We start from the raw sequence: 25,953 nt of genomic DNA on the forward strand, positions 1-25,953 counted from the left end.
TGATGGGGTGATTGCTGCTCATGTCTTCAGGATGGGCCTGGCCAAAATTATTTCTGCTTTTGTGCTCATGGCATGTGCAGGCTTCAGGTCAGTTTGGTAGGGAATGTGACCTTATGTCTCTACTGCCTCTTGTCTGGGGAGATTTTAGTTTCAGTGGCTGGGGGATCAGCATCAGAGCACCTGGGAAATATGGCTCATGGACACAGTGAACCTTGTACAGGCTGCAGTGCTGGATCTGCAGATGTCTCCTTTTGTGGGTCCCAGCACTCATTGCTCTGGAAGAAGAGGAGGAATGCAAGCATCAGCAACTTCTGCCTTTAACAGAGAAGTAGGTTGAGGTTGTGGGGCAGCTGGAGGTTGGCACTGAGCTCCTGAGTGAACGGCTGGAGTGGAGCAGGTGGGATGGGCCAAGCCCTCGTGTGCAGCTATGAGTGGATGGAGAGTCTTCACTCTGCTTGTGTATTGCGACAGGATTGCTTGAAAAGTTCAAGGGTTAAACTCTTATTTTTTGAAATGTAGCATCTCTGTTTTGTTCTAACTGCCTGCTTATGACTCATCACAGCCTTAACTTCCTGAAGGAAACTGAAGGCTCGAGGGAATTGCATGCATGCTTCTATCTCTGCTATCCTACTGCTGAATATAAAATTAGGAGAAGAATATATGTGAACATCAACATGGCTTTTAATGGCATGGTAGCTTATTTTTTCTGACTAAAACATCCTGGTTAATTAAAGCTCAGTATGATGAGCATGTAGCTTGTTGAGTATAGGAAAACCTGCCTTGCAGGGAAATTGCTTTTCTTTTAATTTCCTTCATCCACTCCCACGTATCAGCAGGATGTGTGCATGCAGTAGGAGAAATAATTCAATAAAGCCTAACACTCACTACTTGGCTTTTACTCATGACAGCCTAAGATACAACTGAATTTGACTGGTTCTAAGAACTTCATTGTTAAGTGTCGTTCTGTGACCTGGCTGAAGCAAGGGAGTCCCAGTAAGATTTGTTCTGCAGTCTGTACTAGCTCTAACAATCTGCTTCTTCAGAGCCTTCTGCCCTCTAAGGCCTGCTCCGTCCCTCTGGACACAGAGGTCCCCTGCAGCATACCAGGAATTGTTAGATAACCTCTGTTTACAGACAATCCCTTGGGAAGAATGAAGAATCTCTAAACAAGCTGTGGGGAAAGTAGTTCAAACAAAGGTATCTGAGTCAGGTTTAGTAGGTCTTCTGCCAGAAGTCCTATGTAATTGAGGTAGACCTCTATAATCACGTTTTGAGTAACCTGATTTAGCTGTAGATGTCTGTTCATTGCAGGGGAGTTGGATTAGATGACCTTTAAAGTCCCTTCCAACTGTAAGGATTCTATGATAGTCCATGACCTGGACAGCACTAACCACACGTTTGGTTTTTCTCCTTCTGTGCCTGACCAGAGTCTGTGTATCAAGCAGAAATGTAAATAAAACTTGTACCCTGTCTTTTTTTAAAAAAACAAACAAACAAACACCAAATACTACTTATATTGCATGGATCAGCATAATGCCTGCACAACCTTCTTATGGTTTGCTGTGCAGTATTGAGGTCAGTCGTGGTAAAGTCTTGCCAAGTGCTTTTGAACTGCTGACTTGGGATAAAAGGTTAAAGCTGCACAGATCATTTATGCTTGTGAGATGGTGTCTGGGAAGGAAGAGGCTGTGATCAGTGTCTGTGCGGGCATCTGGGACGATTAAGGAGGGCAGCAAGAGTAATAAATGTGTGTTAGACTGCCAGTTTGGAGATGACTCCTGGCTGTTAAATGGCAGTTCTGCAGCCTTCTTCCTGGGGGAGTAAGGACTAAAAAATGCTGCAATTCTTTTTAAGATGGAATGCAGTGTATTTGTGAGAATAACTCACGTGTGGTAGTGCAGGCAGCAGCAGGGTTTGTGCCTTGGCCCAAGAAGTGCTTGGCTACTCTTACTATCTGAAGTGTGTACTTAGGAAATAGATAAACACACGTAGGTATCAGTTTATTATGTACCTGCGTATATAAGATGTGTGTAATGTTATATATAAAACATAGAGACATCCCCTGTTCCTCATCTGTGGGCATTGGTTGGCTATAACAAGCCGGGTTTTTGGGAGGTGCCAGAGCCCTGCGCCCGTCCCAGCACTGCCCCACAGCTCAGCCCTTCGCCTCGCTGCCAGCTGCCCTGGAGCGAGGAGGGACGGCTCAGGTTGGCATCTGCTGACCTGACGCACGGTGCCCTGCCTGCGTTCCTTTACAAATATTAACAGCTGGTGTTTAAAGAGTGTGCTTCCCTTGCTGAATTTCAGGGATTTTTTTTTTCTTTTTCTAGTAATCCAACTTTAAGGATGTTTCTACAGCTGCATGGAGTGGCATTCTGCAGCTTTGCCTGCTTTTCTGTCATTAACATTTCAATGACAATCATTAAGAGGTACAGCTTAGGTAAAAAAGGAAAATGCTGGAGGTTAGTTTTAAGTGCAGTTCAGGTAGTGGAAGCTGTATGAAGCTTTCCAGCTCCCTCTGCTACAGCCTCTTTTGCTCTGTACTTTTCTTTTTTTTTTTTTTTTTAATTTTTCCCCCACTTGCATTTTCCTGGACTTATGAGGAAAAAAGTAAGCTTCAGAGCTACTTTTCCTTTACTTGTGCCACTTCTGCCGATGACAGAGGGCTCTTGGCTTTGTGTATCAGCCCTGCAGCCTGGGCACCACAGGGGCTGTGCTGGTCGGGCTGAAGTGCACTTCATGTTTTGTTTGTGACAGTTTTATTGTATTCAGTGCCAGTGACACACAGAGGAAAGCCCAGCTCCCTTTATACAAACTTCTTGTTTTATTAAAACTAATGTTTTTGGGCAGGTTTTCAAGGAATCCCTTACTTCGCATGAACAGAAGTGCCTCACAGTCCCTCCAGTTGTGCTGCTCACTGGGTGCTCCCCAGCACAACACCGGGCACAGGGGCAGTGAGCAGCTGTGCAGACCTCTATTCCATCACTGGGCTGTGGCTGGTGAGAGCATGGGGCCAGGCTGGGCCAGGCCGATGGCCCTGCAGAGGGAAGCTGTGGGCTGTGCTGAGAAGGAAGAAACATATTTTTCTCAAGTGCTCAGATGAAAATTGTTTATCGGTGTTGCCACTTTTTTCCTCCTTTGCGTATGCCTGCTTCCAAACCGATAGCCATGAAATCCCCATCAGCAAGGAGCACCAGAGCTCTGCCGTGAGGCTCTGGCTGTCTATGTGTAGAGCAGCACCTGTAGGCAGATGGTGGTGGCTTGGCCTTGTTCTGCCAACCAAATTCTATCTGCTGTTTGCCTTTTGGAACACCTAGTGTCCTGAAGAACACCTCAGAGCAGAGAGAATTTGCATTGCTCAGGAGACTCCCCAAGTATCTTTGCTTTAGCTGCTATAAAGATCTAGTCTCATTTTCCTTAAAAAATTATTTTTAAGCACAGTTGAGTGCTGCCATGCTATCATCTTGGCACATACTCTCTGGGCAGCCCTGTGAAGTTTCTTCCCCTCAGGGCCTCGTCCACTGTCAGGATGTATCTGTTGATAAGATCTTTCATTTCTTGGGTGAATGGTTCAAAATCTTTTTGCTTAGCACCAGACCGCTTAAAGTTCCCATCCCTGTTGTTCTCGACACAGAGCAGACGGTCCTCCGTCACTGTCATGTTCAAGAACTCCACCATCTCCTTCAGCTTGGGGATGAGGCTTTGTTTCAGGTCCTCATAGTGGATGACAAGCAGACGCTTTCCGTACTTCAGCCAGTCCAGGACATGGGAGGCCCACCAGGAGGCATAGCTGTTCACGAAATCTGGCCAGTCTAGATGATGGGAAAACCAGGAAAATGAGAACATATTAGCCACGATGCTTCCACAGTGTTCCAAGTATTAAGTTGGAACAAGGTTAGAGGTGCTGGTCATGTATGAGGTAGTTGGGTGTGAGTGCTGGAGAAAACAACACGGCCAGCCACAGGGCTGCAGCCACTCTCAGCTCTGCAGTCATAGTGAGGAGATGGGCACTGCTCTCCCACCGTGCGAACTGGTGAGGACACAGAATTCCCAAATGCGTGGCCACCAGGCACGTGATCTCCTTGGTGTCAGGCATTAGCAGTGCTGAGAGTCACTCAGCTGCCTGGGAGCCCCTTGGGGTGGACAGGCTGCACAGGTGCAAAGCTGCAGGTCAGCATCTTCAATGTGCTGTGCTTTTAGGAGCTGAACACTCCTCTTTGCACAAGCAGGCAGCTCCGTGCAGGAGCTAGGGAAGGGCAAAAAGAGAAGGGAGAAGCATTTGGATGAGAGCAGTGAAGCAGAACTGAGCAGGTCCTGCTTGGCTGCTCATTTGAGCAGTTCTTTGCCACATTATTTCAAGCAGATACATATTTTTTTTTTGCCTCTGTAGTTTTTTTTTTTTTCCTACATTTTTACCTCTGTTTCAAATGTAGTTTGAGAAAGATATGGGGGCTATTCTATATTTCATATATATGTGTACATATAAATATACATGTAAGTGCAGCATTGAGACCCTGGTTTTGGCTGGGCCTGGGGTGCTTCTCAATCCAGAGGAGTTGAGCAATGTAACTTTCTTACTGCTTCTGGGGAGATGGTTTAAGGAAACAGGATTAATAGGGAAGGTGCTTCTGTTCCTGGCACATGGGAAGGATTTGCCATCACGTGCCAGGATCACTGTGACAAAGTTTACTGAAATACTTTCCTGCTACTGCCATATGTGACACCTTAATCTCTTGTTAGATGCCTGTGGTAATTTTCTGAAGGTCAAGCTGAAGGTTTTGCACTGGATAAAGTGCAACTGTGGCCAAAATATGACTATTTGTAGTTTGCAGTACGGGAAAGCCACTCTCTCCAGGCTGTGTTTCCCTTTTCTGAGGGCTGTTTTGGGTTTTAATAAATGGATCTTGAGCTGTGGCTGATGAAAGGCGATGTAAGGACTTGGGAAAGAAACATGCTGTGACTAAGGGCACGCTCCTGCTGTCCCCCGAGCCCTGTGCTAAGTGGTTTGCCTAGGCACAGCTTTTATGCCTGAAATGCATAAGGGGAGAGATGTGTGCTGACTCCTTCCTTTGCTGCAGTCTGAATGCAGCGTTGTGTGCAGCAGGGATATCACAGTCCCACCATCCAGCAGTCATTTTGTGCGTTCATAGAATGCTGAAGTCCCCTTATTGCTCCTATCTTTATTTATCTGCAATGCAGTAGCACCCATACAGTGCTGTAAAATTTCCTTCAGGAAAAGTCATGCTTCATCAAACCCTCAATTTTAAATTAGATTTCTCTCTGTTATTACATGCTGCAGGGGCAGACTTCCTTCAGAGTGCACAGCCTGACGGATGGGCTGCACACCAGGCATTCTCTGCTGTGTGCTCCTCTGGTTGTGACACTGCAGTGCAGGTGCTGCACTGCTGTCAGTGGCGACAGGCAGAGCCTGCGTGCTTCTGGGTCTGGTCTCTGTGTGGTGGTGCTTGAGTCCCACTGAATTGCAGTGCTCCCTCAGGTTTTGGGATCAGGTCCCCGTGTTTCCCTTCCCGGCATGATATGACTACAGGCTTTGAGCTCTGACTGCAGCAGCCCTGGGTGCCCCACACGCTACCTTTGCTCTTCCAGTTGCGGTCTGCAGCGTAGCCCAGATGCCCAGCGAATTTCCTGTTGAACTCTGCCATGAGTGACTTGTATGGGTTTCGTATCAGCAGGATAGCAGAGTCAAACATTTCAATCTCCGTCTTGCCACTTTCATGTGTTTTCACGCAGATGGTCCGTCTACTTCGCCAGTGGTCTTTTTCTCCTTTAAAGCCTGTTTATAAGACAAGATTGTTGTTTTTTTTTTTTTCCCTGTGACCTTATGTCTGTGACATTTTACACTCCTAAACAAGGCCTTACTGTTGTGAAAACACCAGTTGATTAAACTTGCTGCCCACCTGGGACCAGGGCTGCTGCCAGCAGAGTTACTGGGGCAGGAGCCACCCTGTGAGCTCCTCGTTGTCTGCTGGGATCAACAGCAGCGATGGCCTTGGGTGGCTCCAAGCAGAAGGATGCTGGAGCAAGCACAGCCCCGTGCCTCAGAATGGCTGTGTGTCCCATCACCCCCTGAGAAGGGTACCTTTGTTGTAGAGGGCTCCATCGAAGTAGTAGCTGCCTGTGTAGTAGCCTGTGGCATGCTCGATCAAATGGCGAGCCCACGTGTTGCCAGCCCCTGGGAAGCTTGACAAAGCAATGAACCCTTTGGATTTTGTGGTTAGGAATTTCCTGTCTGTACAGCGGGTGTCTGTGGGTATAGAAAATAATTCATTGTTAGCATTGTGGTTTTTTAATTAATTCCACTGACAGCCTTTGATTACAGGGTTTATTGCTTTTTTTCTCCCTTACAAATATAGGCTATCAATTTAAGTCTAGTTGTGAGTCAGCTACTTCTGAAAATTAACTCAGCCATAAGGGGCCAAAGAGATTATCCTCAGAAAAGACTTTCACTGGTTTTGTGTTAGGTGACACTTCTTATCAGAGTTGCAGTGAACCATTCTACTTGCCAGCAAGTTGTTATAAAAGCCCCTTGATGTCTGTTTGCTAGCTGCTGTTTGCCTGGCAGGCTGACTCTGCAGTGAAACCCCAAATATGTCACTGTACCTGGAAACAGCAAGTTTTATAACGCAGGAGAAACTCTTACTGAAACAAACTGCACTCAGTTCAGCCTCTGGGTTATGGTTCTCCTCCAGAAAAGGGCCCAAATCAGTTAGGAGCCCTCCCAGTGCTGACTGCCAGCAGGGTCTGAACAGAGCTCTCCTGCCAGCTTCTGTAAGTCCTGCCCATATGGCTTGGTGTGCATTAAAAGCAAGTGCAGGGGGAAAGAGTGAGCTTCAGCTATGTGATGACTCAAAAAGAAGCCAGGAAATAAATTAGACATCAGTCATTTTGTTCTTCAAAGCAGCCTTCAGATGAAGCCATGGCCTGAAAGTGCCGGCATGGTGCCAAGAAGACTGTCTTGTGCTGCTCCTTATCTACACAGATGTGGTAGATAGTAGCAGTTTCATGAAAGTGAGCATTCTTCTTGCATGGTCTTTATGCACACTGTTATTTGCAGTCAACCTCTGAACTGGGAAATGGAGCAAAACAATGGATGTTGGGAAAAACACAGTGCCTCTCCAGTGAAGCACTTCACTTTAAGCTTGTAAGTACTTTTGTGGAACATGGTGCAAACCACTGCATGGAAGAAGCTACAGGTACTACCTTGATGGTTCACTGGATTTTGGGGCATTGCTATGCATTACACTCTGGCTTTGGCACGTAGAAAGATGAGTATTTTGGAGGAGGACAGTCAGAGCCTGCTGAGCTGTCTCTGTGCCTGCCTAACAGGCTGGTGTGTGCTCAGGTGGGGTCCTGGCCCCAATGCCTTGGGTTTGGCTGCGCAGGTTCTGCCTCCTCTTCATCTGAAAAACCATTATTTTTCTTAGTGGAGGGGCTGTGCAGCTTAGCAAGAGACTGTTTGGATTTGGAGAAATGCTTATGGGCGTGACTGTGAGATGAGGATTTAGGCAGGGGCTGTTTTCTCGCTGCCCGTGCGCTGTGGGTAAGGCTGCTGTGAGGCAGGTGTTCCCGCGTGCTGCAGGAGGGGCTGGGGCTGCAGGGCCGTACCTTGCACCGGGGTCTGGTAGGCCTGGCAGTACCCCCCTGCGGCAGCGCTGCTGGCGTTGGGCATCGCGCTGCACAGCCGCCGGTCCGCGCCGTGCCGCAGTGGGAAGCGCGCCGTGGGGTACCCGCAGTAGCACTCCTGCCCCCGGATCACTGCCAAGGGGAACTCCTGCGACGAGAGAAAACAGATCAGTGCGCAAATGCCGCGGCATCAGCAGCCTGTGGGGAATGCTCCTGTTATGCAAAGGAAGATAAATCTTCACAAGCCGCTGTCAGGATCAAAGCAGTGTTTGATATATCACTGTAAAGCTCGTTTCTTATATCGCTGCTGTCTTTCACACTGCAATTTCTTAAAAAATGGTTTTAAGACAGGTCTTGTAAGGCTTGAAAACTCACAATGCTGTTTTTTCATTATTCATAAAAACATATAATTCGATACTGTTCCTTCAATCCTAGTACATAACTGCACCTGAAACTTCAGTAGGGAAAAGGCTGTTCTTATTTACCCCTCAAGTGAGCGTTTTGAATTGCACCGTCTTTACAAGTTCCATCTACAGCCCTCCAAACAGAGGAGTGAGCTGCAGTTATGCTTAGAGTCATAAAAAGTTTGCATCTTGCTATGACTCCTTCATGGTCTGCGAAACCCCAGTGTCTGCAGAGGGGCTGGCGCAGGTTTTGAGCACTACTGTCCTTATTTTTATGGAACAGCTGCTTGGGACCACAACAGTAAGCCAGTCCTGTGGCATCTGCTGTGGGCTGGAGCTGCTTTGCGGGCACAGCACCTCCTGCTTCTCGGTGGGGATGCCTCACCTGGGCTAACTGCTGTCAATGACAGACCCCTTAGCGGAACGAGCCTGCTGCTGTAGATGGTGTTTGTCTCAGGGAAATAATTCACAGTGACATTTCTGGCTACAAGACATTTCTTTTCAATGTGTTTGAATCAGGTTTTTGGTTTACTGATCTTATCCAGAGAAGGGATCAAGTTGCAAAGCAGCTTTGCTGTGCTCTGCAACAGATGCAGAATGGTGGTGCTGGGCCACTCTGCTAATACTGATGAGAATTAATAGAGGGGTTTGGAGGAAAACATCTGTTTGCTGAAGAAATTAGTGGATGTTTAGGAGTTCCACAAAAAAAGTACATTTACTAGTTTGCAAAAATTGGCCCAAAAATTCAGCCCTCATCTCTGCCAGGAGACTGGGAGTGTATTTTCTTAGACTTCCAAAGTCCTCTGGTGTGTGGTGCATCAGTATGCGTGGAAGGGCTTGACCTCAATGACAGTGGCTGAAAGAAGCTCAGGGGTTATTGGAGCGCAGAGCATTCAATTCTACCTATTCCATAACAACACTTCTTGCCTTTTAAAAGTCTTCTGAAATCTGGGAGCACGTGCCAGGACTACTGAGCAGCTTATCTCTTGCTCTTCTCCACATGTTCATCCTCTGATAAGGAGTCAAATACAACTAGTGTGCCATCTGTGCCCAAACAGCCAAAATTTGCTTAGTGAATGAGGTACGACATTGTCAAAATCTATTTAGTGACTTGATCCAAGGGCAAAATAGTTCTGTCTGCCTGCAAACAGAAATCTTCCCTTTTGCTGTGAAGCAATGTTTCTCCGTTTGAGAAATGAACAAACATCCTGGCCCTAAAGTGCAGACTGGAATAAGAATGCACTGTGTCTCCTGCCAAGTGGCACCTGCGAGGGACTCTTTTTGGGAAGGACGCAGGTTTTCTCAAAAGACCTGAGCAGGTGCTTCCCCACTCTTCTGCATTTCTGTGCAATCATTGTCATGAGGGCAAAGCACGGGCAGTGTAGTACGGTTCTGTGACCACTCTGCGTCACTACCGAAATGGTTCAGGCAACAGGGACCTGCGGCTGATGCTTGGCCCGTGCAGAGGTAGCCAGGCTGCTCTCCATGTGTGCAGCCTTCCTGCTGCTCAGGCAGCACTGTAAGAGCACTCTTTCTGGCTTTCCCTTTTTTGATTCTTTCTGCAGGTGTTTCAGTGCCTTTCCCCAGCTTTCCTGCAGTTGGGCTTAGGTTTTCATTGTAAGCAGTAGTAAAAACTGTGTACCTGGACTCTGCTCCCATTGCCTCCACTAGCTTTTGTACTAATGCTATCCCTACATAATAGCATGTAGCTGTGTCTAGAAACCAAAACAGCAGGTCGGTTTTGAAATTAGAACATCTAGGAAGCATCCTAGAAGTGGTCAAGTCCAAGTGTGCAAAGTTGCTGGAATGGCTTTTGGATCCTTTGAGCTGGTGGGGTTCTCTTCTCAAGACTTGCATGCCTCATTTTTGTTTTCATTGTATGTAACTATAAAAAGTAGCTGAAAGGTAAAATGACTGAATATATAAAAATATAAATTCAGATGGAGATGGCTAACTTACTATGCAGGTTGGCTTTCAAAAAAGCATATATGAAAATTATGGCTTCTGGCAAAGAGATACATTCATGGCTCTGTGTTATGGGGTGATAATGGATAGCTATTAAGGCATATCATCACTCATAATTAAGAAAAAAAGTGATCAGTAGTGCTATTTAGCAGATTTCTTAAAGTTTTGTACCTCAGATTCATCTCGCATGCTTCCAAGGACTAGAGCTTTACTCTTGTGACTGCACAAAGCCATTTGCAAGACTAACAACTAAAGGTGCTGTGTTGCAGTTTGGTTTTCTTCAAAGTCCCCACAGACAAGAGAGTAATTTGTGTATTTAAATATAGGCCTCAAACCAGTCCCATGAAAAGCCCACCGGCCTCTTCAGAACGCACGGGACTTGAGGGAATTATTCTCTTTTGTGCAATGGGTGGAACTAAAATGAGCATCCTGTCCTGACTGCAGGAGAGCTAAGTCGTTCTGTGTCAGCCAGGAAGCTGTCCATCTTGATCTGAAAGGAAAGGATCTGAAGTCAGGGTGAATATTTCCACTGTTATCACAGGGCTCGCTCTGTTGTCTGGAATCAAAGCTCACACTGGTTTTTCACACTCCAGCCCCACTTCTCTTGAGTTGCTGGCAGTTTGTGTGCACTGTAGTTTTTTCTGCATTCTGAACTGGGTTGGGTCATAGTAAAGCTTTTTTACTCTGCTTGATTATTTGTAGGAAGTGTACACTGAAACAAACTATGAAATTGGATTGTGACCTTTTTCCCCAAAGCACCTGCAATCAGTGTTGCGTAGGTTTCATCGAAAAATTCTAGCATGGACTTCATGAGCTTTTCCTTCCTGCATCATTCATTCACAGCTAATACACAGCTTTTGCATTTGTGCCAACAACATGCCGAATTGCTTCTATGTCTGCCAACAAGTATGCCCAAAATGGCATTGCCACTGCAGGAAAAGGAGAACATGGCTTCAGGGAAATGTAAAAACAAGAAAAAATGTAATGGGGTATTTTTTTGTGTGTGTGTTGTGTATCGTTTTGCTTGGAGATAAGAAGTGGTACTACAGTAGGCAAGAAGTGAGCACTGTGATATCCAAATGGTGTGCAGCAGTGGGGACTGTGGCTATGCCACTGCTGCTTTCCAAATGCAGGGGGATTTTGCCAGACTTCTTGCAGGCAAATCATCATTGTCATCATCATCACAGATGTTCTCTAATGCTTGATTCTGGAAGGTCAGCATGGTGCCTGGCATCACTGGGTATTGGCTCCGGTGAGTTTCGTCCTTCAGAAACTTATTCACAAATTTAGAGCTCTAGGGCACTAATCTCTGCTATTCCTTTAGTAGATTAAAGTTTAAAGTAACAAAAAAGAAGAAAGGATGTGAAATGAGAACTGTTCTTACTTTCTTGGAGCAAAATTCAGAGCACATCTCCACCGTCAAATTGGGCTGTATCAAAGAGGCTGGAAAGGTGTCTGTTAAATTTTCTGGAGCTCTAAAACATCCTCGATAGATAACATTCCTCCCTGCAGGGATATGAAATAGGTTTCTCTTGAGAAAACAACGTCCATGGTATCCTGCCTCTATCACAAAGAACAATATTAGGTTCAGAAGCTAGAGAATAATGAAGAAAATCTCATACTCCAAGTACTTTAGAAATAAGAGAAACCATGATATACACTAGAAAAATGTGTTGCAAATCCTGTGGTATTAAAGGAGCACATGCTTTTGGCTTTTACTAACCCCTGAAAGCAGAGTGCGGCAAGGAGTTTAAATTAAATTCCATCAGTGGAGGGCATTGCTATTGTTTGCAACTCCTAGTTTTCTTTTGAAGACATGCCTTCCCCTGAAAGGCTTAAAAGCCCTGATAAAAATCTACAAAGCTTCCCCTCATCTGCGCCAGAAAAGGAATTTAAATGAATCCTGAAAGCCCCCGCGGGGACCCACCTTCCTGCACATCTGCTCCTCCTCTTCCCCTTCCCTCGCCTTCTTTTCAGGGCAAGGGAGTTTGCTGCAGTCTTCAAAATCTGAACTAGGCGTTTGTAAGCTGCTCAGGGAGAACTGCTTTCCTGACGTCTTTAGCATCAGCCTCTGATCTGACCTGCCCCTCTACATACGCTGCCGAGCCGGGCAGAATTGCTCCATTTTTATTTTTATTTTTTTGCATCGCTGATTGAAGTCGGAGTGTGGCCCAATGGGAGTTACAAGCAGCAGTGCAATTCTTCCCTCCTGCTTCAGAAGTGTCCCTGACAGAACCCAGCAAAACTCCAGAGCTATCTATCGTGGAAGCTCCCTGGCGATGCATTCTCCCAGATGAGCTAACTAATGGTAATGGAGAAAACAACCTGCGCGTGGCTGGGTTAGAAAAGGGAAGAGGTCCACATGCTGTGCGACACTGCCGTAGTTCTTAGGATTCTCTGAGCTTTACAGATGTGGAAAATGTCTTCATCTCTCTGTATCAACTCTCCATTGTCATAATTCACCCAAAGTGACTTAATAGGGCTAATGGTCTCTTTGGGTCTTTCGAGTCTTGGTCTGCACCCACTGGCCACCACAAACAGAACTCACCAGAACCAATGTGGGAAAGGGCTGCAGCTGGATGGCAGCGGATGGGCAGGGCAGTTCTGAAGGCTCCTGGGGAATGCGCAGCTCCCCAGGCTGCAGAGATGCACGCTTCACGCTTCTGCACTTGTGGGGTGAAGGGGACACAAGTCCTGTGTCTGCCCACAGACAATGGGCACAAGCAGCAGAGCCTTGTTGGGAGGGCAGTGTTGTGCCTACTGCACCGGGAGCTGCTGCCCGAGCTGCATTCTGCACTGCTGCTGTCCCTCATGGATTCTGCTGGTTTTAGAGTTACTTCCCAATATACTTTCACAATTATCATTGTGATTAATGCTTTCGTTGGCCACTCAGCTATCTTGATCTCAGTGGTAGTTTTCAAACAGTCAAACATCAGGTGTTACTGAGAGCAAGCAAAATACAAATCTTGCTCCAGGCTAGGTTAATTTGATGACTTATTCATTAATAGTTAAGAAAAAAATGCTGTCTTTTCCTGTGAAATACATGTATGTATTTTCACACTGAAAACTTAAACACCTGCCAGTGTGCCAGTCAGCCCGACACTGGCAATTTAGGTCTACACGCCTTTGGTATATAATTCGTATATGGCTGATGGATGATGGTACAAACTTCAACTCTTTAAGAAGTGAAGTGCCACCAGTACTGGCACAATGTTGGTCTTGGTGGTTGTTCTCAGAAAATTAAATCGAAAGGGTCCTGTAAGCTTGCCAAAAACACAGCTGTGCTCAGCAGTGTGGGTGTTCATATGCCTTGTGTGGGCCCAGAGGTTGATCTGTTTTGTCTCCTATGGCAGCTAACTGAGCAGATGAGTGTTACAGAGAGTAGGTGACAAGCAGTATCAGTCAAAGATGAAACAAACATCTCAGGTGCTGCTAGAACAAAGACCTCGCGAAAGCGGAACTCTGGGTCTCATTCCTGTTACTGAGGAGACTTCTCTTAAGGTACCGTTGGCACTGACGTCTCTGCCCTCTATTCTCCTGCTGCAGTCCCAGGATTTCCTTTGCTTAGGATTATTTCTGAGCTAAGGATGGTACTGGTGGGTGTTTTTAAGCCATTCTATGACTGTGTCCTAAGAATGAGGTCTTGTGCCTTTGCCAAGGATGCAGAAGGAAGCAGTTTTCTCAGCTGAAGTTCTGCTCTGCTGCAATCCCCGTGCAGCACCGCCCTGCCTCCCGTAGCTGCTGCCTTCCCATGCAGCACTGCTGCTGCAGGAGGGAGCCAGGGCCCACACCAAAACTGCAGCTTTGTCCCACAGCTCCCAGCAGCGGCAGCATGCGCAGTGCCAGCGCGGCACCGAGAGCGGCATCGCTCGCACTTACGTCGTGGTGCCGCCGCCTGCAGCTCCTCCACCCTGTAGACTGACAGCCGGTTCACTCCGCCGCACACCGAGCCCTTCTCGCCCTTGCACTCGCTGTTGCATTCCTCGGGCCTGCAGGCGGTGGCTGGGAGCTTGTTCCCACAGTAGCACTCCGCTCCATACGCCAGACCCGCGTAGGCATAGGCCCTGTGGGTGCAGCACAGGCACGGTCAGAATGGGCCCTTCGAGCACCCTGTGCGGGGTGGAGGCCTGGTAGTGCCCTCTGAACGCGCTGTGTGTGCTGCACGCTGCTCCTTGGGGTGTGCTGGGCTGGGAGCCCCAATGCTGCCGGGGCTGTACTGCAATGAGCGCAGAGATCTGGGCTGAGGAAGCACCTAACCAACAGCTGACAGAATGCCACATTTTGACCAGATCAACAGAAAATGCATCTAAGTAGCTGTGCTGCAGTAAGAGCAGTGGATGGGCGGCAGTGACACAGTCTGCCCCAGACAGGGTAGCAGAGCTGCTATACGTTGGAAGGTCTGAGACAGTCAAGGTTTTCACTGATGCTGCATGTTTACTGTATGTGGGCTTTTCCCATCTCAAATACAGCTCTGCTTACTGTCAGAAAAAAGAGAACTCACTGTGAAAGAGCAGCTCACCTCTCAGCACACGCCTCCTGACAGTGAGCCACTGTCATTTTTCGTAAGTCGTAGAATACAGCTCCCTTCAGTGTCCTCTCCTTCGAGTCATCGCTGAAGCAGCCCACGTAGGTGCCTGTGTGCATGTAAGGCAGAGTCAGGACATGTGCACAGCTGCAGGTCTCAGTCAGGGCTGTGCTTTGAGAAGGGCAGCAGCCATCCCCAGCTGGGTGCTGCCAGGGGGCTGCGTGGGGTCAGAGCAGATGGTCCTTAAAACGGTGGGACTGTGGGGTACCCTTTTGGATTTCTCCCAAGTTTTTTTCAAAATCTTTAGTTGAGAATAAGATGGTGCAAGAAAAATGTTAAGAAAATCAATTTCCTTTGGGTATGTAAAGTTATATTAAAGCTATAATGGAAAGATAACTCCAGCCCTAACTAGGCAGCGTTGCTTCTATCACGTTAAGCTATCTTCTCTGGAGTGAGAGAATCTTTTAGCTTATGTCTTGCTTTAGTTAGCATATGAAAGACAAGTATTTCTGCTATACCGAATCCTCTCTTAAGCCTCTTTTGTTGTCCTGAACAAAACACAAATCTAGCCTGTTTTTGTTTTGTTTTGTTTTGTTTTATGTGATTGGAAGGCTGAGGTAGCACCCTGCTATTGTACAGCAATTTTGTGGTTACAGGTGCATGTTATCATTAATATGCGATGGAGAAAGGAAATTTGATTTTGGATGTAGCAGTATTGAGATGACAATGCTGGGAAATTATATAACAGGAGTTGCGGAGAGGAAGAAAATATATGATGAAAACCCAAATTAAAAAGCATTATATTAACAATAAAATAGTCTAAAATAAAGTTAAAGCCACTGTCTGCTGGGCAGAGCCCAGGCACAGCTCTGTCTGGCACTGAGCATCCACAGGCACTGTGGCCGCGGGGAGAGTGCTGTGCTCAGAAGGGATCAGAGAGCAAGAATGAGGCTGCATGGCCGTAAGGAGTCAGGGAGATAATATGCTCTGCACAGGAAGTTACATTTTTAATTGATCATAATTTCCAAAAGCTTTCTAATGCTTGTTAGCAATACTGTTATTAACAGTGTCACTTCGTGTTCAGATATTCAAATGATGTGTATTTGAATCAACATAATTCAATGGCTGGTAGCAATAAATAGTCCTTCTGGCTGCCTCAGTCAGCAATTAGAACTCGAGCAAGGCGCTAGCTTAATGACTGACACGGGCACTAGCCTTAACTAATGTTATGGATAATTTTCAAAATTAATCCTTTCATTTCTAAAAGAAGTTTTAAAAGCAGTTCAAGCAATGTGCAGAACGAGTTCATGGTCTGTCTCATATCCGAGTAGCTCAGGCACTCACTGTGTTGCTCTACCTTTTATCTACTCTTTCATTAACCAGAAAAAAATAACCCAGCCCCACCAGGGTGAAGAGCAGGCCATGGCTGAAGGGAACCAGGAGCTGGCAGCAGGCAGAGCTCAGGGCCAGCTGTGCCCCACTGCAGCCCGGCAAGTCTTGGAGGGTTCCGTTGATTCTTCTCTGGATTTCTATCCACAAGGAGTCCCTTAAAGCAGGTGCTGGCCAGTGCCAGGTTCAGCTGGTGGTGCCAAGACCATGTGCTGCTTGTGGCAGCCCATCTGCCAGGTGAGCACCAGGTCCCCATGCCCGCATGCTGGGCTTAGGTCAGCATTGGGCTCATTTTGTGCTTGGCCAGGTGCTGCCATTGGGCTGCCTGCCCAGAGCAGGCCGGGAAAGGCAACAGGCTGCTGGGAGAGCCCTTGCTCCTGTGAGCAGGATGTTGGCAGCAGTGTGTAGAGCTCTGTGCCTCAGAGGCTCCAGCAGCTGCATGATGCAGCTTCACATACTGCCACTGTTGCCTTCTTGTTTCCATTCCCAGCATTTCACACAGTAGGAGTCGCTTGGTAGCGTGTTTTAGTGGGATTTTTGCAGAAGGTGCTCCTTTGGATTAATTTTTTCAACAGAAGAAGGAGCAGTGTAGTAACATGGTGCCTAGTCCTTCTGATCCCATTCCTCTTGCGCTGCCAGTTCTTCTGAAAAGCAGTGCATCAAAGACAGCAAAGCCATAGCCCCGTGCTGCGGCTTCAAAAGAGTAGGGTGTTGAACAGCGGGCACGCAGGGGCTTCCTGCTGCTGATGTCTGATGCTGTGCTGAGAGCAGCCTGGCCTTTTTCTTATGTGAGTGGCAAAGCCCTGCGCCCACAGGTGCCAGGAGGTCAGATCTGTACAGCTGTTGGTACAAATGGCCAACACATCCCTGCCTCCCTAATCGCAGTGACCCAGTGTGAACCCTGATGCTTTCTGCATCCCTGTGCTCAGCCTCCAGGCAAGCAGAACTGGGGCTGCAGCATGGTGAGAGCAGGCAGTCCCAGGGCAGGAACCGTGCAGAGGTGTGAGTGCCTGGAGTTGCCTGTTTTGCTTCTTCGTTTGCCCTGGGGACTGGTTTTTATGAGATTTTCTACTGAATAAACCATAGCGGTTCATGTATGTATTTATTAGTAGCAGTAAGTATTGGGCTCGCAGGGAAGTGAGCTCTGATTTCTGTCAATCCTGAACTGCTTTCCATTTAAGATATTATTTAATCATGAGGATTGGAAAATGCAGTTTTGTACCTTCTGCTCTGGCTGCTAATGCGCTGCCCTGGCCCTGCCCCGTGCAGTGGTGCGCACTCCCCTGCAGTCTGTTGGCTGGTGGCAGATTTCCATCAAACTCACCAAACACTGAGAGTTTGATCCAGGGGTTCTTTCTCATTTGGAGCTCAGGTAGGGTCTAAAGGAGTGGCGTGCACCTGTGCTTCATCCCTCTGAAGACAGCGTGCTTGTGGGGATGGCTGCAGAGGGCAGGTCAGGAAGAGGAAATGTGTTTGTGACAGTAGAGCTGAGTCTGTGTTGGAGAGCAGAAACGTACTTCTAAACAGAAGTTACTGCGTGGCTTTAGACAAGTAATGTAATAAAACTCATTTTTAAGTGTTCCCTATGCTGAGAAAGAGAAACAGCTTTCAGCAGCATTCTTCTCTGCCTGCTTGAAGAGAAAATCATTTAAATCAGAAGAGTATATTTCTCTCTGGACTTGCACTCAACCAGCAGAAATACATTTCTGGAGCTACAGCTCAGTGTGCAGGGACACAGCCTTACTCCAGCCTGCACAGGCCTTTAGGAACTGTTGTGGAAGTGCTGCTGAGCTGCGGGAAGGTGCTTCTGGCGCACCTCGCCAGGCCTGCTGGTTTCTGCTTGGGTTGGACTGTGGGGCAGCAGTTTGTGCGCCTGCCGGAAGGCGGGCAGAGGGCGCGTCCTTACCTTTGTGCTCGGCGGTACCCCTCGTGGCTCTGAGTCCCGCGGTCTGCATGGGCTCCTGGTCGCCAATGAACCTGTGGAACCACCTCCTCCGCAGCCACCTCAGCTCTGAGTTGCGAGGTGCCATCCAGCGCAGGCTGTGCTGCGGTTCCGCCCCTGGCAGCGTGTCCTTTCCCAGGGGGAGCTGGGCACCAGGGCTATGCGCCAGGCGAGGGTCTGCAGCCTTGGCTCCCGGCCCCGTGTCTGGCCCTGGCAGTGCCAGGCCCGAGGCCCCGCGTGGTCCCTGCTGGGCTGCGAGGCGGGCACGCTGCAGCAGCAGGAGGCTGCCAGCCATGAGGTACGCGGCAGTCAGGAAAAAGAGCAGAAACTGGGTCCGCCGAAGGAACTTCTGCAGCCTGAAGAACGCTTTGGCCATGCCCCCACTGGAATGGGCCTTCACACCTCCCAGCGGGCTGCTGGGCGCCCACCTGAACAGGTGCTGCTTCCTGCCATGGGTTCAGCCCATCACTCCAGCACTGCTGCTCCATACATGGCTGTCAGGGCCCCAGGCAGCCACCAAGCCGGGCCGAGTCCTGCGCGGTGCCATGGCCAAGCCGCTCGCTGCACCTGCCGTGCCAAGGGGAGAGCGTCAGCGGAACCGCGCTGGTCCTTGGGGTACCCTCCCTGCACCCTCCCTTCAGCCCAGCGCTCCTCCATCCACTACTTATAATTATGTACTTTAATGACAATAATCCTTTGAGAATGACTGATTGAGCAGCAGATAGCTCCAGCTATCCAGCATTACCTTTCTTGAGCTAGAACTGTGCAAGAAGTACAGTTATAATGAGGTGATTTCTCTAGAGGTGTTTGGAGAAAGGTTATTTATTTTTTTTTGTCAATAGTCATTTTCTCCCTTCTTTGTCTGTGGCTGGAATGGACAGACGTTGCACAGGCATCTTTCTAGCAAAGCATTGGCAAATTCCTTCCTTTTAGTTAAGCAGTAGCTAAGCTACAAATGCTGATCAGAAGGAAACAGCAGTGTGGGCGTGGGGAGGAAAGAAACTGCATCAACTGCCAAAGGACAGGAAAATTATTAATCTCTTTGCAGTTGAAGGCTATGTGTGAGGTGTCACATGTCACTGTGAGAGGAACCAGAGGTCCTAGGTTTTTTTTTTAGTCAATTTTTATTGACAAATATCAACATGCAGAGGTGCATGGGAAAAGAACAATGAATGTCTGGAATAAAAACTAATTTTGGATTTAGCCAAATACTTCTGACCACTTCTGAGCTTTGCAGGCTTTAATTGTGTTGATGTGTACCGTGATGGGATTGCCTGGGAAAGGAAAGCTCCATTGTGCTCTAGGGAACTTTAACCTCCTGTAGTGAATACAAAATGGCATCTCCCCACAAGTTCCTGCTTCCCTGGTCAACAGCTTCTTTATGGGGCCAGGCAAGCGCTAAGGATGCAATGTTCTCCAGGAAGGAAAATATTATGGCTTTTGCTTAACTTGTCATTGGAGCATCCTCTGGAATCTCCAGTCCCAGCAAAGAAGCATCTCTGCTGAACTCCTTGTTTCTCATTTACATTTTTGTGGCTATTCACTCACTCTCTTCAATAGACGTTAGCAATTAAAAGCCTCTGCTCTTTCATTTAGTTGTACCATTTCTTTCTATCTTAAACAGCAATCAGAAGCAAGGCTCAAAAACTTCTAAGAAAAAAGCACTCTAAAGCCCAGCTGGATGTGCTGTCAGTGGAGCCGGAATTCCTTGACGAGGCTGAGCAGGGCTGGCACTGGACCGGGCTGGCGGCCTGCTGGCACTTTGTGGTGCTGATCTCAGCCATAGCACTGAAAATAGGGGGTGCCCTTGTTTCTGCTGTTGTACTTACTCTGAGAGCTCAGTGTGACAAGGGCCTGTCCTCCCGCCAGTACCTGTGGGTTTTTAGCAGCTGATGAGCTCTAGAGAGACAGCACTATGGGTACAAGGCAGCAGTGTGCTTTAATAAATTAAGATCACTTTCCCGCTGTGAAAGTGATCCCAACTCCCTTTCGATTAGCTCCAAAGCCAAAAAGAAAAAAAAAAAGAAAAAAAAGACATTGATTTACAGCAGTGGAAGAGCTGACCCTTAGATTTAAATTACTGAAAATCTCTGATTAACGTTGTGAGTGCTCAGGAATTACAGTAAAAGGGTCAGAAGTACCTAGACAGATGAACAGAATATGAGCTACAGTTAGACACTGCAGAGTGCCGCCATGCTCATCTATCCAAGAACAGAGCGGAGTCCCAGCACAGCGCTGTGTGCGGCCACCATGGCACTGCTGGGCCTGCGAGGAGGGGCTGCCGCTGGGGCTCCCATGACTGCCAACCTGCCCTCGCACAGCGGATAAAAAGTTTAAATGGCATGAGGCAGTTTTACTGCAGCCAGTGTGACGTACACAGAGTACCTCCAGATGCGTTCGCCCTCGCTGTGGTTGCCATGACAGTGCCTTGTAGTAAAAACCAACCAAACAAATAAGCAGACTCTCCGCCCACAGCAACTGCTGCAAACGTACTATGCAGAAATTAGATGTTGCACTTAGCGGGGAGATGGGGAAGAGTGCTGCTGACATTTAAAAAAAAAAAGTAATTCGATTTTTCCGTAAACTGTACACTGCAGTATCATCGGAGCACGCCTAAAAGAATTGAAGTGCGTCGCTTCTGATGATGGTGTTAAAAAGGAAAGAATAAGGAGGATGAGAAATAGTATCTGGTAATAGAAAATGTGCCATTTGTCTTCTTTACACAGATTTCACTTAAAATAAATGAAATGAAATAGAAATAGAGTCTTCCATTCCTATTTATCAGTTCTGGTAGCCGAAGGGTTTTAGGACTGTATTAATTGATAGTTGAGTTAAAGTCATTACAATCATAAAATAATAATAGGAAGGACTTTGAAATGGGTAATGAGAACTGCTGAACAGTGGAAAACCCTCCAGGTGAGGAGAGCAATGAAAGGGTCAATGCTGCACCAGGAAAAAAGGGAAAATGAGGAGCAGTGGATGCTGTGCTGGCACCTGCTGACCCACAGCGTCCACCACGTGCAGCTCTGACGGCGAGCAGAGGTTCTGTTTTATAAAACAGCTCTTTATTCTTATTTCATATTCATTCATATTACTCACTTTAGCAGCTGCAGGTGCACTTTTCACCATGTGGAAGCCAGATAGCCATTTGTTCGTTTGAACAGCGGCCTTCAGCTGTTTGTGCCTGGAAATGTCAATAGGGAAAAACAGCATTCTGTTTTTCTGTGTATTTCTCTAGTATTTCTGTTTATGGCGCAGATAGAAATACCCTATGGGGAAGCTTTGCAAGCAGGGCTAATTGCAGAATTATAGGATGACTCTTATCTGGAATTCCAGAATCAGATCTGTTCTGACATCTTTCCTGGAACGGCCAGTTCTGGGACTTCTCTCACTGTCCTGGGACAGCCAACTGCTTAAGAGAAAGATTTCCCTGAGCACAGCATGGCTGGGTGCGGCGATGTGCTGGCCAGGCTCAGCTCAGGAGCGCTGCGGTGCTGCATGGATGCCGGCGGGCTGCGGGCGCGGTGCTGTGCCACCCGCTCTGTGGAAATGCTGCGCTCCTACCAGCACCTGCACTGAAGCTGCTTTGCTTCCTGCAAGCTGTGTTGCTGCCACCCTGCCCCTCTGTGGAGTTGTGCAGAGCACCAGGAAGTGCCGGAGCACAGCCCAGGAGCTCGGCACGCTGCACCTTGGAGCATGTCCATGGGACTGCGCATCCCAACCAAGGCACCTCCCAGTCTGATTATTGCTGGTTTCCTTCTAGTCCTTGTGTTCTTTCATTACGTGCATAGTACCAGATTTATAAAGTACCATAAAGGAGTTGTTACAAGGAAAAGCAGGTCAGAAGCTTGCTTCCAAAATGATCTCATAAATTGTGATTTTTAAAAATGTCACATTAGGCAGCTGCACTATCATTATATTGTCATCTCTAAAGAGAAATAAACAATGTAAAATTCTTGGTGATTCTGCCCGCTGAGCTAATGGCGTAATTCCAGAAACCATAGGGGAGCACCGAGTGCTTTTACCAGTGCTGTGGAGGCTGATAGGGCTGAAGACAACAAAGAATATTCCCAGGTGTGCAGGTGAGGAGCTGCCCCAAGGCCCGTCCTTCTATGGGGTGTTCACTGAAAGAACTCAGATCAATACCGCATCGAAGGCTGCAGCCCTTCAATAGCAAATCTTGTCTAAAGACCAGCAGGATTTTGCAAATTCAGAGTTCTTGGCACAAAAGCAAAAATCAGTTTTCTACTGCAAACTGAAGGCAGTGGGACTCGTGAAAACTATTTTTAGAAAAAGAAATCCATCCCTTTTTCACATTTGTCCTGTATATCCAAGCAGAAGGCGACCAGCCATAATCTAATCTTCCATTTCCCAGATGCTCTGCTTGGACAGTCAAGGCCAACAGCGTGCTGCACCATTGCATGGATGTGGGGCAGAAAGAAGCATTTGGGAAGCTGCTAGTTTGCAGCTGGGGTCCTGTCAATAATTTATAGGTCACTAAGACTAAAAGCATCTTGTGCCTCAAATGGAATCAGTAGAGTTCTCCCAGTTTCCAAATCATGGGGTATGAGAGAAAAACAAAGATGTGGATGAAGGCTTTTCACTGGTAAAGCAGCATGTGCTGCAAGTATGAATTAGAGGACGCTCTGCTGCTCTTCTGTCTTAAGCCAGAACCCACTCAGATCAAGATACAGTTTGATGCTGATGGATTTTGGCTTAAATCCATTGGTACTTTTTCTGGTTTGTTTAGAAAGTGCCATGGGGCATCCTCTCACTAACTGGACAATGTATCTTAGAAATTTATGCTAGCAGTGAGATGAGGTGTGAGAAACAGGAGCTGACCGCTGACCCTCCTGGCAGCTCCAGGGCTCAGATAAGCACCACCCACCCTTCCCTGGAGGCTCAGGGCAGCAGCAGCGGAGGAACTGCACTGCCACAGGCACTGCCAGCCCCAGCCTGTGCCGGAGGGTGCGGGGCTGAGCAAGCTCAAGGCTTGTGGCCCATTTTGCACAGCTGGGGCAAATGGAACCAGGCTGACCGTTAAGAGCACTTCTTTAGCTTGAAAATTAGAGTGTAGGGATGCGACCACCCAGCATTGTGGGGAACAGTCACTTTTGGGGTCACCAAAGAGGACATCGCATGTGCAGGATCTCTGTGCTCCCATTGAGGGTTGTGCACTGCCAGCAGTTCTGTGGCCCCATCCTGCCTGGACTGTGCTGTACCCTTCCCATCCCTGCCCTCCATTCATGTGGGAGGAGAGCCCTGGTGGCTGTTCTCCTCTGGCCCCAAGGCTGGTGCTGTGGGCAGATCAGCAGTGGGGAGGCCATGGCAGCCCTTTGTGAGCCTCACCAGGTCCCCCAGCTCTGCAGCTGCCAGGCTCTGTGAGGGTTTGTATGAACCACAAGAAACAGGACTCTACCCCGTTCCTTCCCAAGGCCCCCACCCCAGTCGTCTGATTTAGAGCATAAATTGGCTTTTAAATATTCCTGTGTACTAACTCTCCCGCCCCTTCCCATCAAAATGAAGCTGATCCCCAGGATTTTTGGTAAAGTCACAGTGAGACCACTGACATTCTTCATGTTAACTTTCAGGAAGCATGTAACTTTTTAAAATCACCTAATTCCTTTTTTGTTAAACAAGCAAACACAAAACCATGCATGCAGGGACCACCAGCCTGTGCTGCCCGCTGTGCTCCCAGCTGCAGGAGCAACGTGCCTGGGGAGTGCGGCGCAGGAGGACGGCTCCGTGTGAGCAGCCCTCTGCAGGCCCCAACCCTGACAGCACACCGTGAGGTCTGCCAGCAGGCCGGCGTGTGACGGGCACCGCAGCGCTCCATGTGCTGTGCTGGTCAGTGGGGCAGCCCAGAAAGGTTTCCCAAGTTTGCTCCTTCCTCCCTTCCTTCTAGCAAGAAGTGTGATTGCTGCAGGATGTATCAGATTGCGAAGTTAACTTTGATATGGTGTTAAAGCTGTTGAATTATCATGGTGATCAAGCAGAAAAAAAGAAATCTTTATGCAGAGATGTCAGGGAGATGGGGAAATGGTGTAATGTGTGAAGTTAAGAAGATACAGCCTTATACTGTGCACAGAAGCCAACACAACATAGGAGCTGTTTTGCAGCTGATAATAATTTGGCTTCAGAAGAGGAAGGTGATGCCACAGAGCAGAGCTGCAGTGTGAGCACGGGGGCTGCCAGCACTCGAGTGCACTCAGTCGCTGCAGCTCTTTCACCAGATGTGCCGCTCGCTTAAGACCAATCTGCTAGCACGGGTAGGTGGAAAGCTGGAAAACAGTGCTGTCGGAGGCACAGCAGCCTATGGAGAGCGCTGCAGAACAGCCTGCAGGAGGCAGCTGGTCCGGGAGCATTTGTTGTCAGACAGACTAGGGAAGTGCTCGGAGGCATCTGGGAGCAGAAGGCACAGCGGCTGCCTGGTGCTGCTCTGGGAGCTCCTGCCTGTCTGAGCGACAGAAACAGCCGAGCTGTGGTTCCGTGCCAATGGGGAAAAGAAGCAAACATACGTGCATACAGTCCTACATTTTACTTGTACGTACACAATCTATGTGTATGCACCCCATTCCACAGAGGGACGTGCACTCTCAAGAGAGCTGCAAGTACGTACTGCAAGCCTTCTGTCATTACTCGTGATAATCTACACCCAATTAGCAAACAGTATTCTTGGCCCTAGAAAGTATTTTGCTCACTGATATACTGCAGGTGCATTACGTGCATCCCTGATACTCAGAGCCGAAACACCCCGCAGAGGGTGCAGTACGTGCAATTTCAAAAAGAAACAAACCAACCCACAAAACAACCACCAGCACTGCGGCTGTGGGTTTAAGTTTTCCAAGAGCTTGTTATAGACAATGTAGCATAGATTGATTTTTTTCTTATCCCACCATAGCAGGAGATATTTTCCTGTGCGCTTGATAATCTGCTGGAATTAAAACACCGCGCAGATCTGTAACTACATCACTGCGTTTAGGCAGCGTCTTTCATAAAACCCTCAATCCCAATCCCCGCGGCATCCACCCACTGCACACCGTTGGTCCGTAGCCGGCACGGTGACGCTTCAGAAACCGTCCTGGAGAGCAGAGCCTCCCGCCTGCCTCCCCACACACACACCGCATCCCTTCCTATTTTCCGAGACCAGTATTTTGTGGATGCTCAGAAAAGGGCATCTCGGCAGGAAACGGCGTTCTTTACGAGTAACACAGCTGAGCTTTGCGTACGCCGCGGACAAACGCGCCGGCCGCAGCAGCCACGGAAGCCGCAGCGGATGGTAAAGCCCCGGAGGCTGCAAAAAGTTGCCCTGTAATTACTCGCCTCGGAGCCGGCTGACGAGTACCCCGCAGAAGCGGCCAACGCGGCCGTTTAAGGAAACGAGGAGAAATCTCACCTGCGCTCCGCGGTCAGGGAACCTTCGTTAAGGTGAGGCGCGATCCCGGCCGACCCGGCGGGTATCGCTGAGAGCCGCGGCGACGTTCCCGCAGGCGGCCGATCCGCGCCGCGCCGCGCCGCACGCTGACCCCGCGCCGCGGAGCCGCGCCGCTCCCGCGCTCGCCCCGCCCGCCGCGCCGCCCGTCAGCCGCCGCCCGCACGTGCCCGCTGCGCGCCGCCCGCCGCTCCCGCGGACGCCGAGGCAGGGCCGGGCCGCGCCGCCCCGCCCGCGCTCCGCAGGGCGCCTTCGGCGGCGACGGCCCGCAGCCCGTCGCCGTGCGGGTGTCGGTGCACGCGCGGATCTGCGGGCCGGGGGAGCGGCCGAGGGGCGCTGCCGCTCCGTGCGGAGGCGGCTCCGCGAAGCCCCGCCCTGCCCGGGGGTCCCCGAGCCGGCCGGCGAGGTGCGGGGCGTCATTGCGGGGCGTCATTGCGATCTGCAGCGCTACACGCGCAGTTCGTTTGTGCTGCCGCCTCGCGTGAAGAGTTACTGATTCGTTTTAAGAACATCCGTCCTTACGTGGGATAGGCGGCCGCCGTAAGGCTGCGTGTGCTTTTGGGGCACCTCGGAAGCTTCACATCTTCAAGTCAGGCTTTGGGCAAGAGCGCGGGACTCAGGACGGCCGTAACGCTGGGAGTGCCGGGGGGTG

General features: G+C 48.8%; 2 protein-coding genes across 3 annotated transcripts in view; one reads left to right on the forward strand and one right to left on the reverse strand.

Annotated features, from left to right (window-relative positions):
- Positions 1 to 1,487: 1,487 nt before the first annotated feature.
- WSCD1 (WSC domain containing 1) lies at positions 1,488 to 25,408 on the reverse strand. Of its 2 annotated transcripts, none has more exons than XM_052688527.1 (9): positions 25,266 to 25,408; positions 17,834 to 18,430; positions 14,533 to 14,647; positions 13,893 to 14,077; positions 11,398 to 11,519; positions 7,627 to 7,792; positions 6,101 to 6,265; positions 5,594 to 5,794; positions 1,488 to 3,812 (listed from the first exon to the last, which is right to left on the reverse strand). In XM_052688527.1, exons 2-9 carry the CDS (start codon positions 18,243 to 18,245, stop codon positions 3,460 to 3,462), a joined length of 1,719 nt encoding a protein of 572 aa, XP_052544487.1. In that variant the 5' UTR covers positions 18,246 to 18,430; positions 25,266 to 25,408; the 3' UTR covers positions 1,488 to 3,459. The 2 variants fall into 2 exon arrangements, with proteins under 2 accessions (XP_052544487.1, XP_052544486.1); XM_052688526.1 differs by having other exon boundaries at positions 17,834 to 18,436.
- The window catches only part of LOC128083375 (tapasin-related protein-like), a 66,782-nt gene continuing 65,957 nt past the window's right edge, over positions 25,129 to 25,953 (forward strand). The window contains exon 1 of the transcript XR_008208049.1: positions 25,129 to 25,297. The gene's annotated coding sequence lies outside the window, so the exon portion shown is untranslated. The remainder of the gene's footprint in view (positions 25,298 to 25,953) is intronic.

Source organism: Tympanuchus pallidicinctus, unplaced genomic scaffold, assembly GCF_026119805.1.
Source record: "Tympanuchus pallidicinctus isolate F22 unplaced genomic scaffold, pur_lepc_1.0 scaffold24, whole genome shotgun sequence".
Classification (NCBI taxonomy): Eukaryota; Metazoa; Chordata; class Aves; order Galliformes; family Phasianidae; genus Tympanuchus; species Tympanuchus pallidicinctus.